Genomic DNA, 16,824 nt, shown 5'->3' on the forward strand with positions numbered 1-16,824 from the left:
CAAAGCCGGCATGGCACCAAGATTCATAAAAGGTGAATTTTTGATAAACTACTTTTTAGCCTTATAGATCTAAATGAAAGTTGTAGTATATGTTATACCGAGAACATGCATAAAAAGAACGCCCAAATCTGACTTCGTATGAGCAAGTTATCATTTTTCTAAGATTTGGCATAGCAGTGCACAACCCGGAAATTCAAATTTTAGATCGATAAACTTTTGGCCAATGCAACCTAAATGGGAATAAAATATCTCATTAAAAAGAGCTCAACGATAAAAAGACAGATGAAAACGGAGTTCGTATGAAGAAGTTATGAATTTTATGCAGTCATTTAAAAGTATAATCTTCTCATACTGTTAATTTAAAATCGATCGAGAATTAGCCGATGGAGTCAAAAGAAAAGTTGTAGATATGGTCATTACCTATGTATGGATATAAAGAACGTCAAAAACGGAGCTCTTATGTGAAAGTTATGATTTTTTTAAGATTGGCTATTTTAGTTGCGTCTAGCGCCATTTGTTAGCACCAAGCGAAGCCTTGGAGCCTATGCAAGTCCACAACAGGGAACAGATCCACACAGCCTATAAATAGAGGCGAAAATCACCCCAAAAACTCACATCTTCACCCTTCTTTCTCTCTCAACACTCCCAATCTCTCCCTCCCAATCCCTAGCAACTTCTAAGTGCTAGAGGCGAGTCCCAGAGCGCCAGAAGGCTCGGAGAAGAAGAGAATTCGGCTCGGAAAGTTCTACCCCCGCAAAGCCCGATTCCTAGCCAAACCCCCAGTAAGTGAGTTATGCTTACCCTACTTTAAGTAAAACTTATGTTTAAGTTCATTATCGTTATTATGAAATATGAACTTATAAACAAGGTTTATCAGTGATTCCAAGTCGTTATATTGATTGATCTACTTACGGGGATGATGTCTAGGTTGTGATTTAGTGAGGTATTTAAAGTGGGATTTCCAAACAGTATACTTTGTATACCAAACGGACCCTACCTCCGATATGATCCTACATGGTTATTCCTTACTTGATAGATAATGAAAGTAGACTTTGAGTTAATGATGAATCTAGACTAATAATTAGTCGCAATAAATATTAGACTAAAACTTAGCGATAATAATGCTAAGTTTCGTCGAAGGAAAATAGAATCTTTAAAAGCAAAGCGTTGGCCGAGTTTGGAATCATCATTTTAACAAGTGAGTACATAGTTACTTTCATCTTACACATAGATATGAAGTATTTAATATAAATTACGTGCTGTGAGTGTATAGTTACTTTCATCTTACACATAGATATGAAGTATTTAATATAAATTACATGATGTGAGTGCACAGTTACTTTCATCTTACATATAGATATGATGTATTTAATATAAATTACGTGTTGTGAGTGTACTATTACTTTCATCTTACACATAGATATGAAGTATTAAATATAAATTATGTGATGTGAGTGCATTGTCCCTTTCATCTTACACATAGATATGAAGTATTTAATTGTGTGTTGTGAGTGCATAGTTACTTTCATCGTACACATAGATATAAACTATTTTATATAAATTACGTGCTATGTATACACATCGTACACGTAATTTAATATAAATTACGTGTTGTGAGTGCATAATTACTCATATCATCTTTCATCTCTCATCACTCATCTACCAATGAATGATTTTATGCATGTTTTAAATAACTTAAACTGTATATGAATTTTATATCTGCGAATATGTTGGGTAAAAATCGATAGATGGGTGATGAGAGATGAAAGATGATATGAGTGAACATTGGCAGCTATAGACTTAGTGCCTAATAAATAACATCGGCAGTTATGGACTTAGTGCCTATTGGATAAACGTTGGTAGCTATGGACTTAGTACTTGTTAGATAAACGTTGGTAGCTATGGACTTAGTACCTATTAGATAAACACTGGCAGCTATGGATTTATTACCTGATGAATTAACTTTAGCAGCTATGGAATTAGTGCTTTATGAACGAGCATTAGCAGCTATGGACTTAGTGCCCATCGTATAAACCCTGGAAGCAATGGACTTTGGATTAAACGAATGTAGGATAAATGATTCTTAGGATAGACCCTTAAGAATAAAGAAGATATTGGGGATGGGTAATTGGGTTAATTGTTTGATGATTAAATTTAATAATTATATTATTGTGGGTTGAAAACCCTATGTACTCACCAAGTTTCCCAACCTGACCTACTCAGTTTATTTGTATCACAGGCGTCGATATGAAGTTACATTACACTGAGAGATTAAGGAGATGTAAATAATCAGTGATGATGAATGTAAGTTATGTTTATGCTTATGAATCTGTATTGACGATAATATCCCAATGTTTTAAAACTGAATAAAATACATTTCTTCGGAAATGCTTGATAACGTATTTATCATGTTTTTCTGGGAACAAATTCCGCAAAGCTTTTCTTTAAAAGGTTACTCTGATTTTCAAAATAAAGCATAAACAAATCGGTCTTTTCTGGTCGTGAAAATGGGGATGTCACAAAATTCATTGGTTTCCAGTGTCTCAAATAATTTTAACTACGTATAAAGTTCATCGACATCAATATCCAATCTTTTTTCAAACGTGAGTGTTTTTCCAAGACGATGACAAGACGACTTAAGATCTTTGTCTTGAATTCCCCTCAAATTATGTGGAAATAAAAACCCAAATATTTTGTCATACTCTTTGAATTGTTCAAATCTCGTCTCAAAAGAAGAAATAGATTGATCAACACCGTATAAGAGATAATTGACTCTAAAATTCTCTTCAGCTGTAAATGAAACTTCTTCGCTACTTGAACTTTCATCAAATATTTTTTCCTTGGAATCAAACGTTTTTTTGGAAATATTGGATCAACACCCATTTCAATAGTAATCTTCTTAGCTTCATCAATCGCTTTTGAAAAACCAATTTCTCTATAATCCTTGAAGTACCCAATTAATCTGTTTATTTTTGTAATAGCATTATCAAGATGCATATCCTTTGCTTGTAACTTTTTACTCACAATATTCACCTAGTTTAATACTTGATACCATATAACAGTTGATAAAAAAAATTCAAAGTCACCAAGTTCTTTTTGTGCTAGTGAAGTTGCTTCACTTGCAATTGCACCATTATTATCTTTTTCTCCAACTAGAAGTAAAGTTTCCCGTACATCAACAAGTTGCAGTTTAATAGCCTTTACACACTCAACCCGACTTTCCCAACGAATTTGAAACAATGACTTAAGACTCCAAACTTGAACATTATCTTTCAAAATGTTCCACCTCTTAGTAGAATTTGCAAAGATAGTGTAAATGCGTTGAATGAGTCCAAAAAAGTTCTTTCCTTTAACACACTTGTTAGCCATATCACATAATGTGAGATTAAGAGAATGACAACCACAAGGAGTGTAAAATGATATAGGATTTAGATCTAAAAATATCTTTTGCACTCCTTGGTGTTTTTTTTTTCATGTTTGCTCCATTATCATAACCTTGACCACACGTATCATTAATTTCAAGACCAAGAGAGTTTAATTCCTCAACTGTAATATCAAATAGTCCTTCTCCGGTGGTATCATCAACATTCAAAAAACCTAAGAATGACTCATTGACGGTAACAGAATTATATGACAACTTTAAATACCTCACTATTATAATCATCTGTTCTTGGTGACTTGATTCAGCAGTACAATCAAGTATGATCGAGTAGTATTTTGTTTCCTTTATCTTCTTGATAAGTTCTTTTTTAATTTCTTGAGCTATCAAAAGTATTAGTTCATTTTGGATCGTGTACCCAAGATAATTCACATGAAGCCCGTCACTTGTGATCCTCCGTACATGCTCTTTGATAACCGGGTCAAACTCTTCCGATATTTCAATGACACCCAAAAAATTTCCATTACCTATTAAATACAATTAACACAAAAGAAGTGGAATTAGTCATAATAATTAACAAAAATATATTTGGTGGAATTGGAACAAAAACAATACAATTTATAGTTACCTTTTTATACAACTTTTCATTTGTTCCACGAAATGCTAAATTATGTTTACCAAGAAACTTCACTACTGCAATGATTCTTAAAAGGACTTGTTTCCAGTAATCTCTTTCTTTCTTGAATTGCTCGTATTGAACTTTATCAATTGTTTTATTCAAGTCCAATCTTTTATGCATATCAAACCACGTCTTCCTATTTGTGAGATGATCCAAGGAAATTTCGTGTTCTTTAACTCTAGTGGTAACATGGTGCCAATCTGAATAACCTTCATCACTCAATCTACCTTTCGAAATCCCTTTTCTAAACACTTTACAACAGAAACAAAATTCAATGTCGAACTCTTTCGAATATACTAGTCCTTCTCTATTACAATTCTTTAAATTTGATACAGTTCTTATGTATAAAGATGCAGAAAATCGTCTACCAAATTTATCATAGGGGCCATACATAATACTAGTATCTCTTTTAGGACCTCTCTCAGCCAAAAGTTTAATCTCCTCGTAGTTAAGTTTTTCCCACCTTCTTGGATCACGTATATCAGGAATATCTTCAACATGCTCTTCTATCTCTTCTACTTCTACTTCTACATGTTCTTGCTCTTCAAAGTTCTCTTCAACATGCTCTCCAACGTGCTCTTCAACATGCCCTTCAACAAGTTTTCTATGGACAAACTTATCTAGGGCACCAACATTAACCTTTCTTTTCTGGATCTACTTTTCTCTTTTTACGTTTTTGAAAAACGGATGGTTGTTTAGACTTCATAACTACAAGTTCAATATTTTCAACTTTCAACATTCAAGTTACATTAACTGATAAACATAATGATAATCTCATAATCTAATTTCAATTTCTGATAAACAACAAACATACTTTGATTTCTCATTAACATATTATAGGTAAAAATCTTTCGATTACACATAACTTAACATAGGTAAAAAAAAATGGGCCTAAATTTTCCGATTACACATAACATAGGTAAAACAAATGGGCCCCTGTTCACAACTCCTCCTTGCCCTCCCTAATCACCGGTCCTAGATACCAAAGGAGAACTACTACATGTTGTGCCTACTGGTGCTGCTTCCTTTTTAATTTTTTACTTATAAGTGTTTGCTTGATTATCATAAACTTTAATTTTGAATACTAATATAATGTGTTCATGGATATTCAGCTCTGGATCTTTTGGAGAACACTGAAGTGCAAGCAAGATTCTTGGAGGTTTTGGAAGACAAAGCTAACATATCAATTATTTACTTCTGGACAATTCCCTTTTCAATTAAAAATCCTAATCTTCGTGGAATCTTTTTTTTGTGTTGTTGTTTTAATATGGCTAATTTAGAGATGCATAGCATTTATTCTATGAAATGCATGAAGGAGACTATGACAAGATAGAGATTTTTAGCATGATTTCTGGGTTGGTTAATGATTTTTAGAGTATGTCTATAAAAATCTGTAGTGTATTGAATTTTTACAGTTATGTGTGACTCCCTTTCTACTCCATTTCTCTTATTTTCCTCATGCACTGATCTTTGCTTACAAAAAGGTGTCTAAAAGTAATATTGTAATTGATGCCTAGAGATGTGTTTTGTAGGATGTTTGGAGCGAATTCAATGGTAAGAGTTACAGGTGACGAGGAAGATGGAGATATGTGGTGCTTGAGGTTTGTTGATGGGGGTGAGAATCTAAGTTCTGTGGTGATCGAAGGGCGTCAAATGGAGGATAATATGTTGCAATTTGATTTGGTGTCACAGAGATTAGGGTTCAGTTTGTCGGTTTTGATGTGACTGGTGGAAGTGGTGAATCAGGTCATGGGTTTGGAGGAGAAATGAGGGTTTAGCTCAACATCAAAGTAATGTGTCATTTCCCCTTTAAACTATCTATTTTAATTCATTTAAAGTCTATATGGCAAAGGGGTAATCGAGTTACCCCTTCAATTTGTCCAAAGTGATCAAATAGACACGACAAAAATAAGTTTATTCCCTCATAAAGCACGAAAATACGTTAAGGGACTAAATGGGCAAATATACAATACATTGTAGGACGAAAATGATAGTTTTATTGTTATTGATTTGTTTGGTTTTGGTTTGCTACCATGTAACACACATGGTTGGTTCAAGTTGATTTGAGGTCTCGGGGACAAAAATAAGACATTCACAATAAAAAAAACAAAATAGTAAATGAACTCAATGTTTTTGTTTTTGTTTATTTTTTTTAAATGATGCATTTGATATAAATTTATCCATATATCGTTTTTGTAATAGTTTTAGTTGTTTTTTTTTTCCTTTTTCACTACTATATAGTTGTTTTTATGAAACATGTTAGTGTTTTTAAACTTATAAAATCGTGTCAATGAGAAAAAAGCAAGTAAAGGAAACGAAAACACCAAGTTGTGAACTTGTGATGTCGATTCAATTTCCATCAACAGGGATAAGGATTTCTAAATCGTTTTCCACTCTCCGGCAACAACGATTACAAAAGTTATAATGTTGATGTTTCAATTTATCAATAGAAAATCATAAAGAAAGCACATAAATTCACTGTTTATCATAAATCTAACCTTAAATAAGAAAGAAAGCATATAACTTAACTTTTTATCAGAAATCTAACCTCAAATAATTGAAGAACAATAATGGAATCTTACAATTTACACGAATGAATTTAACATGAATTAGATTAACACGAATCACAAATCAAAAATCAAAATAGTTGAGGCTTCCTGAAATCATATTAACCCGAATATATGATTGGTTTTTTTTAAGGATGTGTGGATTCAAATTCTCATAATATATGTATTAAAAAAGATTGAAATTGAAAATTAGAAAACATAAATTGAAATCAGAAATCATAAGGTTGCATGAATCAGGATCGACTTATTATTAATCAATGTTCTTGTTACCATTGAAAAATCGGAATTAACTCATAGCAATCTTTGATGGATGGTGGTTAGAGCCCCAATGTGATGATTATTCCATAAGAAGTGTACGTCCCTTAGTCCTCTCTGTTGATTTTGTTTTGGCTCCATTTTCTTTCTTTTTATCCGTTTAACCGCTATACACGATTTATCAAGTTGCTTTTTCCATGCTAACATTATAAGGGATATCAAAATGAGGTCCTAGAATATTGGAGGCCTTAGGCCATCGCCCAAGCCGTCCCGCCTATTGGTAAGGCCTTGGTAATATACGATATCAATAAACTAATATATATATATATATATATATATATATATAGGCTTAGGTTATTCTATTCAAAGTAATTATTGTGTTATTGTATACATAAGTATGGACCAATCAAATTTACTTATTTTAAGAAAGTGATTAATATATATTATTAAATTAAATATATTTAAAAAATATCATCTTAATTAATTACAAGGGTAATTTAGTCAATTAATATATATTTAATAAAGGAAAATTGCATTTTTTTAAGGGATCATACATTCTATTAACTTTAAAAATCCGATTTTACGAATTATAATTCTTTCAATTCGGATATTCTAACAGAATATGTTTATGAGTATATTCAAAAATAAAAATATTCTTGAACCATAAATAATAAAAATATTCTTGAACCTATTACTTGATCATGAATTTAAAAACTTCTTGTAGAATAACAAAAAATCTTGAATAATCAATTGAAGAATAAAAACAAAAAATACATTATTTCTTATAGATTATGTGTAACAATTGTTAAGAATTACATTTATTGTTAAAGAATAAAACTAAAAAACAATCAAAACGAAAAAGAAAACATAAAAATTTAACAACGGCTAATACATTCTAAAAGAATAATGTGGTCCTTTTCAATTTTGTGGTCCGTTGTTCAAGCATCAACTTCTGTGATTCCAACAGAATTGGACTTCGTCATTCCATTCCAACAGAATCAGTTCTAGTCACAATTTTACCCTTTGCATTCTTTCACTTTTTGAACCTTCACCACCTTTAAAATCATGCTCTTTTTGCTGCCCTTGTGAGAAATATGGAATATGTCAAGATTATGTCCATGAATAGATTTGCAATTGTAGGCAAAAAGAGAATAACTATAGTGACAAGTACTTGTTTGTTTGGTAAAATAGTTCTAAACAACTTCATCATACCCTACATACAGGGAAAAAAAAAAGACTGAAGATCCAATCAGTTTATGATGATTTAGGCATACGCACAATGATTAACAATCTTAAACATAACTGGAATTCAGTCATAGTAAAGTGGAATAGATTCAAAGACAAGTAAGATCTTACAGTAATTTCCTTTTCTAATTCAATTGAATGGTTGCTTGAAAGGGGCATTTACATTTTCCACATCCATCAAATCCTACCAGACCACAACGACTAATAAACTGTAACACCTTTCAACCTCCAACACTATACGAGTTATATTCATAAGCATAAATGGAAAGAAATCACAAGATGAAGTAAACAAACCTGGGGAAATTGAGGCAGAGAAATGGGTTTTTGGAGCCAAGATTTTTGTGATCGCCGATCTTGCCACCAGAAACTGGAGAAATTAAACCTGGAAAGAAGAATAGAAACCAATTCTTCCCGATAGATTCCTGATTACATATGCACCGTGGTGTTTAATCACTCTCTTGGAGGGGTTGAAAGCCAACGACGAAGCTATCGTCGAAGCTTTAGATAGTAAGTTCTTTGAAATTGCAATAGTTCACATATTCTTGAAGCTTTTGAGCAACAGGGTATGATTAGAACAGCAAGCGGGGAAGAAAAAACTTACAAACAGGTTATGTAAACATCTTCAAATCTTCTTCGGAATCTAAATTGCAGTCGAATCAAATACCTTTTTGATGTTCGGGATTTTTCAAATGATGGCGATCAATAATAGGAGTCGGGGGATGGATTCTTGTCGTCACAAACTTGTGATAGGGTTTTCGAAGACAGAGGGGGCGTCAGAGGTGGGCGACATTGGTGGATGAAGGCGACGAGTGGTGGAGGACTGTCGGTGATGATGGTAATTGTGGTTGTGTTGTGCCCCTCAACCTCGGCAGTAATGGTGTAGGTGGTGGTTTTAAAAAGCGGACGATGGATGGAGAAAACCTTGGTAGCTGAAGTTAATAGTTACCATAATTATAGTATATTATTTGTTGAAACTAATTATCAAATTACCTATTTACACTTATTTATTTATTTAATTAATTATTTTTATTTTAAATTTTGATTGGCCCACATTTATGCATACAATAACACAATAATTACTTTAAACACTGGAACCTAGCTATATATATATATATATATATATATATATATATATATATATATATATATATATATATATATATATATATATATCGTCATCTTCATGAGTCTGCTTCACCTCCGGTTAACCATGTTGCCACCTTGGATCACTATTATGCCACATGTCATCTCCACCACTAACCACTGAGAACACCGGTCACAAAATCCTGCATTTGCCAAGAACAATCCACGCACCACCATCACTTATATATTTTTTGATCTACCACTTTAAACAACCCGATGCCACCAAACGTGAATCAGAAAAAGAAAAGAAAGTGGTTTATCTATGTTTTGTGTTCTTTGAAGGGGGGACACGAACAATATAGGGCACAAATGGTTTATTGATGTGGTTCCCAGTTAGTGGCGGACCTTAGTGGGGTATTTAGGGTTCCGGACCACTGCTCAATTTCCAGCATGCAGTGTATTTTTTTTTTTCTATTAGGTGCACCCACTAAAACAGTCTGCGTTTGCCACTGTTCCCAGTATTTATTGATGCAGTTTATTAGAACGAAAGATTGGGAGGGAATTGAAAATTTAGGATGAAATTTTTAGAGGATAGAATAAATAAATGGTTTGGTTCTCACATGCTTCATTAATGTGATTTTCATTTGAGTTTAATAGAGCGGTTTTGAACTAATGCATCAAATTATGTCTTTTTAATGGTTTTTACTGTGGGTATAGGAAAACCACGCCAACAAATGCTTTAAACGGTGCGGTTCCTTGGTTTATTAATGCGATGTATTTTAACGGTGCAGTTTTAGGCTTCGCCACACCAAAAAATATCTCGTCACACTATTAACTATGTTTTGTAGTGAGGTCTTTCCCCGCTTTTTCTTGGGCTCCCGTAAATCTTGATCTTTGAGAGTCATTTGGATATGACAAAGTTTTAACAAAAACTGAAAGGTTAGGAAACAATATCCTTAAAAGATAGCATGCTCATCCAAAATAATAACATATGAGACGTTGGTGGGTCCGTTCACGTTCTCAACATTCTCCTTAGCTGTATCTTCTTCGTTTACGTCGACCACTACTCGCTTTCCGGCTGGTAATTGTTTGTTCTAGCATATTTCGTATGACAATGGCTACTTGTAATACGTTCGTGAGTATGAGGAAAATGATGATGAGGACATTTTTTAAAACGATGGAGGTTTTGAGAGATGTATTGAGATTTGTATGTATTAAAATGTGGATGTTTGTGTATGTATTTATATTGTCTAATAGATGTAAAAAATGATTTTTTTAACGGATGATCCTGTTAAAAAAAAAGTTAGATAGAAACATTAAAATAATCAAAAACCCCTCACTATCCTCATTTCCTCTCTCCTCTCTGTTCTCGTTAGTTTGGCGAGAGCCAAGGGGGCAGCGCGGCGTTGGTGCGTCTTTAGCAACGGATACTTGGAACCGAACATGGAATCAAACATACATTAAAAGTGATTTTCACAAGAAAGAGAAGTATGATCGAAAGTTGTTATTAACAACATATATACTTGGTTTGATACTTGGAAGTTCTACTCATCGACTCCACGTATCTTCCTCATCTGTTGAACTAAGCCAAGCAACTTTAGCGACTCAGGAAGAACATTAGACACACTTTCCTTGTTCTGAATGCAACTTTTAGCCCACGCAGTCAACTTTGGACACTCGCATTCAATGTTCAATTCCCCATATGTTTCATAGGCTCGAAACCGTGTATAAAACGGAATCAAACACACATCAACGTAGCCAAAGCTCTCACCTCCGAAGTAAGGCTTGTCTCCAAGCTCTCCTTCAATCAGTTTAAGGGAATCCATGAACTCTTTCCTAGCTGCCTCATCTTCTTCACCTTTTGCTGTGTACAACAAAGTCCTCCCAGGTTGGAATACCTGCATTTACATACACAAAAAGTTAGACAAAAGCTTCGTTAATCAAATAAAGACCATTTTCTTCGTAGATGGAGGGAATACATTATACATCTTACATAGTTACATACCCCTGAAGTGTAAACCCCGACATATAGAGTATTAATAATAAATAAATCAAAAGATAATCAGGAAGAGTCAAGAGTTACCTTTTTGTCAATAAAGTCGGCCCAAAACCTGGCACGAGCTTTGCCATAAGCATCAGAAGGAAACAATGAAGTTTTATCTTTCCAGACTTCATCGATATATTCAACAATGATGCTTGACTCGCAGATTGGTTTGCCTTTATGTATGAGAACCGGAATTTTTTTGTGAACCGGGTTCATCTCCAAGAGAAGCTGACTCTTGTTCCTCAAATCTTCTTCTCTGTGTTCGTATGAAACACCCTTTTCAGCAAGTGCTATCCTGACTCTCATCCCATACATGCTAGCCCAGAAATCCAGTAGAATCACTTCTTCTTGTTTCGCCATTGTTGAGATATTGAGTTCTTGGTGATATAATGATATTCAGTAATAAATATGTGTTTGTGTTGATGGAAGCGTGTAGATGTATAATGCAGGGGGAAGTTTTCCAAGTTTATAATTTCTTTACAGGTTATTTTATTCAACCGACTAGTCTTCTTATTATAAGCGAAATTCGATTTGAGCTTGTTTTGACTAGCGGTATTTTTATTTATTTATTTAGACTAGATTAAAGTATAAAATTGGTCACTTCATATGTCATTCTATTTGGACTATATTCAAAGTAAAGTGATTAATTCTGCTTTTTATATAACTTTTTGTTAATTACGCAGAAAACATAACATTTAGGAATTTTTTGGTTTAAGCTTAAACTTCTAATTCCAAAAAAAGTCCTCGTAGTTTCCCGAAAAATTCCAAAAAGCAAGAGTTCAAGATAGTTTAGACAGTAAGGGAAAAAAGAAAGCTTGATCCAGAAGACATGAGTAAAAAAATGTCATTCTTATTAGGAGTTGCAAGTTTTCTAACATGAGAATTTCTTTATTCGACTTACAAAATTAGCTCATTATGCCTTTGTTTAAAAAAAAAGGTTTACTAATATAGTTCATGAACAAATTTAATACACAAAACAAAACCCCCTTGGATTTGCCAAATCTGATTCATTCTGCGTATATTAGTTTGATGACAAGGATGAGAAACGCATTTACCTACTTCCACCTTTTTTAGTGAAACAAAAATTTACATTTTTTGCCAATTAACATAACAAACACAAACACAAACACATTACAATTTGTTTTGTTCCATCCTAAGTAGGGGCCTAATAATACCATATGCAGAGCATAAGCAAATCCCGATAATCACATTTTCAGTTATTCAAAAGCAGGCAAACAACTTCACCTCTTTTTCTTTATTCTCCATCAAAGATAGTTAAGAGATTTATACATGTCTAGATTTATATATTACGAGGTAAACTAGATACATCAGAACACAGGTTTTGAAACGTATACCACATAAAAATAAGTGGGAAAACCCTAAATTACATAAACTCTTCTCCAGAAACATATACATACAGATTATTGTATCACACCACATTTACCATCTCGTATCAACCCATATATATTCAATCACCTCCTTCTGCGCTTTGTTCCCACCTGAATAATTAATCATAACCGTTTAACAAATATAAGAAAAATTCAACAACATATTGCCCAAAACCTACCTTTGTGCTCTAAGGCAATTGAGTAACATGAAAGGATCAACATTGAAACTAAGATTTCAATGGAAGAAAACTGATAAAAACATTAATGTCGTATTTTCCAAGAATATTACCTTCACATCAGTATGTCTGGAGGTAGCATGGGAATTTTGGAGGAGCTTTTGTTCTTCAGATGAACAATTCTGACAGAAGAAATGCTCGATCTGTTTAGCATCCTCTGGCGTCATGTCTATACAAGCAGGATGAAACCTGAACCAAAAACAGTAGAAATTTATTGTTTTATTTTGCTAAGGATTTATTGTCGAATTCGTAGGCCAACAAGAACATGATTACGCGTGGAAAAATGGTAACTTTTAAACCAAATGATCACACAATAACTGAATTGAACTTAATTACAAATCCCCAGAAAGATATGACAGAATAAACCTACCAATCTGTGCAGCCATCGCACTGAACCATCAAGTCATCGGGATTGTAAGGCATCTCACACTTACAGTATCTGCCATGTTAACAAGAACCATTTAACATTCATATGAATGTATTGAATCGATCAATAGCGACAAGAAAAAGAGTAAAAATTCATGCTTTTCACGAAGTATAATCAAGAAATGTGAGAAGAATTACAGCAAAAAAGGTTATAGTTATACATACACAGCGACTCTATCAGGATTGAAGGCTCCAGTGGAAGAATTATACTCGAAACGACAGAAGTAATCGTCGTTACCAACTGAGTCAAGCTTTGTATAGCTCTTGAAAGTGTGAACAGTACACTTGCCTTCGATTGTATCGGCGCTCTGAACATCATGGTGATCGGAGAGGAAAACCTCTTTAGTGCCGTGAAACTGTCTCCGGCCACCGATCGATTCCTCCGGTCGGTAATACCACTGTATGTGAACTCTCACGTTGCTTCCTTTGGCGTCCGATTCGAGCTTCTCCACTTTTGCTACATACGACAGCTTCGATGAATCAGAAGGGCGCATCAACACACAATCGCCGGCTGATTATGATAGGGGAAAAAAACAGATCGTTAGAAGAAATTGATAAAGAAATGGAAGATGAGATTGAGAAGGAATATGTGAAGGTACGTTTGATGGATTTATTGGAGCCTTTGATGGTGTAAGAATCTAGGGTTTTTCTGGTGGTGCGGGTTTTTGCCATTGACGGAGAACGACGGAGTTAGACAGACATAAGAAACAGGAACTCAAAATCCACAGGACTATTTTCTATAAAAACTAAAAAGAATTATAAATCACCGTCAAAACCTTAAAAGTTCGTCGGTGAAAACCAAATTTTGGAAAAATACGACGAGTGAAACTGAAAACCGGTAATACGTTGGTTCGTTGGTAAGTTATCGATTCAATTTCGATTTGCAACTAGGTTAATTGTAAATCATGTTTTTTAAATCAATTTCAATTTCAAATAGAGATTTTTTTTTTTAATTTGAAAAATATAGATATATGTAACGACATCAATTTGAATATAAGATTGTATCAAAAGAAAAAAATGAATTTATATTTGTTATGTTTTCTTTTAATATATTAATTATTTGTAGAAAAATATCTTGAGACAGTCCCACCCATTTAAAAATGAAAATTGTTATGTTTAAATTTATATTTGTTGGTGGATTTAGTCATGAACTATTGGGATGTGTTTGATATCATAGAATATAATGACATAAATGAAATGGATAAGGTAATTCATTTGAAGATTGATGTAATGAAATTGATCGGTATATTTCATTGTCAAGTTTATTAACCGAAAGAATGAAAAGTCATTCAATTATGTTGTTATTTATCAATAAATATAAATTTAAATAGAAAATTTATAGAGAAAAACAATATTTCATAATAATAAAATTTTACCGCAAAAATACATGTTATATGCTTTACAAGTAATTTAAATAGAATTATCTATAAGCTAAAACATGTATACTACCTAATAAATAAAAGTAATTTGTGTTACATTTTATTTTTTAGATTATGAGTTCAAAATTTTATCATTTATTCTTATGTTGTGTGACATCCCCATTTTCACGGTCAGAAAAGACCGATTTGTTTATGCTTGTTTTTAAAATCAGAGTACTCTTTTAAAGAAAACAGTTGCGGAATTTGTTCCTAAAACAAGATATTATAATAACATATCAAAACATTTCTCAAAGAGAATGTATTTTCATTTAATAATAAAACCTCGGGATGTCATGTTCCGATACAGACATATAAGGATAAACAGAACTTACATTTAATTACACAATTGATTTATATCTCCTTTAAATCTCTCTGTAAAATATGTCTTCGTATTAATACCTGTGATACAAAAAAAAAAACTGAGTGGGTCAGACTTGGAGCCTGGTGATCATATAGGGTTTTCATCCCACAATGTTATATCATATATTTATAAATATAGAACATTCAAACTTATATAATTTCACCATATAAAGGCAACTCTTATCCCACCCCATCGATCCTCACAACGACACGATCTAAACGCTCGTATCTAAAATTTTCCTCTTTACCTGATCCCTACTCACGGATCTAAAACTAACCTTTTTCACCTGATCCATACTCACGGATCTAAAACTAACCTCCTGATCTGATCCATACTCCCGGATCAACAATTGTACCCAATCCATACTCCCGGAATAAGGACAATTAACTATACCCTAATCCTGATCTGATCCATACTCCCGGATCAATAACTGTACCCAATCCATACTCTCGAACTAGGGACAATTAACTTAGTCTTAATCCATACTCTCGGACTAATAATAAGTTTTATCTCTTTACCTAATTCATACTCCCGGGTCTAAAATTAACCTCTTGGTCTAATCCATACTCACGGATCTAAAACAAGCTTCTTGATCTCATTATCCAACTCATCCTTTTATCACACACCAACTATCTCATCTACCCATGTTCTACCCAACATATTTGTAGATATAAATATATATTTTTATACATAGTTTAAAACCTGTATAGCATTCTCATTCAATACCTATTCCCCATAACAGATGAGGCATACTCACATAACACGTATTTCATGGAGAATAAATCAGATCTATGAGATAGAAGAAAGTGAATATACATTCACACACATAACAACAAAATATACACATAATACATATTTTATACTAAATACTTAATAATTATGCGTTAGAAGAAAGTAACCACACACTCACTTGATTAGAAGATGATCGGACAACACTACGACTTGTAGAAGTAGTATTATTCAGCAGATCTGGAAGATCTTTACAAAAAACCGGACTCCTCGCGGGCAGAGCTTCGGTTCGGGAATCACACTTCTCGGGATCTTCGGGGCCTCGGGACTTGCTTCGAGGCTCGGGAATGATACCGGGGCTTCGGGATATTTCTTACACGAAAAACGATGCAAAAACACGAGAAAACGGGAAGAAATGAGCAAAGAAGTCGGTTGCCCTCGACACCCTTTTATAGGGGCTAGAAGGCCGATTTACGCGGGACGTAATCTTAGGTTACGCAGGGCGTAACCTGGATAAGCCCGGTGACTCCCCCCTTGGATAATATCAAAATTTTCTATTTAAATAAAATATCGAAAATATTTAATAAACTTTAAAAATTCATATCTTCCTCATATGAACTCTGTTTTCGACGTTCTTTATATCCACGCGTAGGTGAGACTACGATCTACAACTTTCGTTTAGACTCCGTCGGCTAATTTTGATTTTATTTTTAGTAGGCTGGGACAGGAAAACTCCGTTATAAAATCATAACTTCTTCATCCGACGTCCGTTTTCGCCTATCTTTTATCGTTTTACTACAATTAATGAGATCTTCAATTCTCATTTAGATTGTTTCGGCTAAAAACCGCTCGGTCTCAAATCGAGCATTCGGGCTGCATACTGCTAAGTCGAAACTTCGAAAAATCATAACTTCCTCATACGAAGTCAGATTTGAGCGTTCTTTTTATGCACGCTCATGGTTTAAAGTATTCTACGACTTTCATTTAGATTGATATGGCTAAATATCTCTCTAA

The 16,824-nt window shown here is 33.5% G+C and overlaps 3 protein-coding genes across 3 annotated transcripts; all 3 read right to left on the reverse strand.

The window, feature by feature from the left end:
* Positions 1 to 2,557: 2,557 nt before the first annotated feature.
* LOC145046462 (uncharacterized) lies at positions 2,558 to 4,797 on the reverse strand. Its single transcript, XM_078994748.1, has 6 exons — positions 4,698 to 4,797; positions 4,058 to 4,648; positions 3,496 to 3,906; positions 3,046 to 3,347; positions 2,954 to 2,962; positions 2,558 to 2,839 (listed from the first exon to the last, which is right to left on the reverse strand). Exons 1-6 carry the CDS (start codon positions 4,795 to 4,797, stop codon positions 2,558 to 2,560), a joined length of 1,695 nt encoding a protein of 564 aa, XP_078850874.1.
* Positions 4,798 to 10,499: 5,702 nt separating this feature from the next.
* On the reverse strand, positions 10,500 to 11,822 carry LOC145047197 (putative glutathione S-transferase). The gene is made up of 2 exons (XM_078995428.1): positions 11,292 to 11,822; positions 10,500 to 11,106 (listed from the first exon to the last, which is right to left on the reverse strand). Exons 1-2 carry the CDS (start codon positions 11,610 to 11,612, stop codon positions 10,753 to 10,755), a joined length of 675 nt encoding a protein of 224 aa, XP_078851554.1. The 5' UTR covers positions 11,613 to 11,822; the 3' UTR covers positions 10,500 to 10,752.
* Positions 11,823 to 12,524: 702 nt separating this feature from the next.
* LOC145047198 (chromatin remodeling protein EBS-like) lies at positions 12,525 to 14,102 on the reverse strand. Its single transcript, XM_078995429.1, has 5 exons — positions 13,902 to 14,102; positions 13,468 to 13,813; positions 13,247 to 13,315; positions 12,930 to 13,065; positions 12,525 to 12,751 (listed from the first exon to the last, which is right to left on the reverse strand). Exons 1-5 carry the CDS (start codon positions 13,972 to 13,974, stop codon positions 12,725 to 12,727), a joined length of 651 nt encoding a protein of 216 aa, XP_078851555.1. The 5' UTR covers positions 13,975 to 14,102; the 3' UTR covers positions 12,525 to 12,724.
* Between the last annotated feature and the right edge of the window lie 2,722 nt (positions 14,103 to 16,824).

The sequence above is a fragment of the Lactuca saligna genome, chromosome 5 (assembly GCF_052625555.1).
Source record: "Lactuca saligna cultivar CGN05327 chromosome 5, ASM5262555v1, whole genome shotgun sequence".
NCBI lineage: Eukaryota > Viridiplantae > Streptophyta > Magnoliopsida > Asterales > Asteraceae > Lactuca > Lactuca saligna.

Excerpts from the sequence above, each read along its gene's own strand:
- LOC145046462 (XM_078994748.1), bottom strand. The coding sequence starts at position 4,797 with ATGTTGAAAGTTGAAAATATTGAACTTGTAGTTATGAAGTCTAAACAA. Across the intron at positions 4,649-4,697 it reads AGTAGATCCAGAAAAGAAAG|GGCATGTTGAAGAGCACGTT; the intron begins GTTAATGTTGGT and ends AACTTGTTGAAG. Across the intron at positions 3,907-4,057 it reads TGCAGTAGTGAAGTTTCTTG|GTAATGGAAATTTTTTGGGT; the intron begins GTAAACATAATT and ends TGTATTTAATAG.
- LOC145047197 (XM_078995428.1), bottom strand. The coding sequence starts at position 11,612 with ATGGCGAAACAAGAAGAAGTGATTCTACTGGATTTCTGGGCTAGCATG. Across the intron at positions 11,107-11,291 it reads CCGACTTTATTGACAAAAAG|GTATTCCAACCTGGGAGGAC; the intron begins GTAACTCTTGAC and ends ATGTAAATGCAG.
- LOC145047198 (XM_078995429.1), bottom strand. The coding sequence starts at position 13,974 with ATGGCAAAAACCCGCACCACCAGAAAAACCCTAGATTCTTACACCATC. Across the intron at positions 13,316-13,467 it reads AATCCTGATAGAGTCGCTGT|ATACTGTAAGTGTGAGATGC; the intron begins GTATGTATAACT and ends TTAACATGGCAG. Across the intron at positions 12,752-12,929 it reads CCAGACATACTGATGTGAAG|GTGGGAACAAAGCGCAGAAG; the intron begins GTAATATTCTTG and ends TTAATTATTCAG.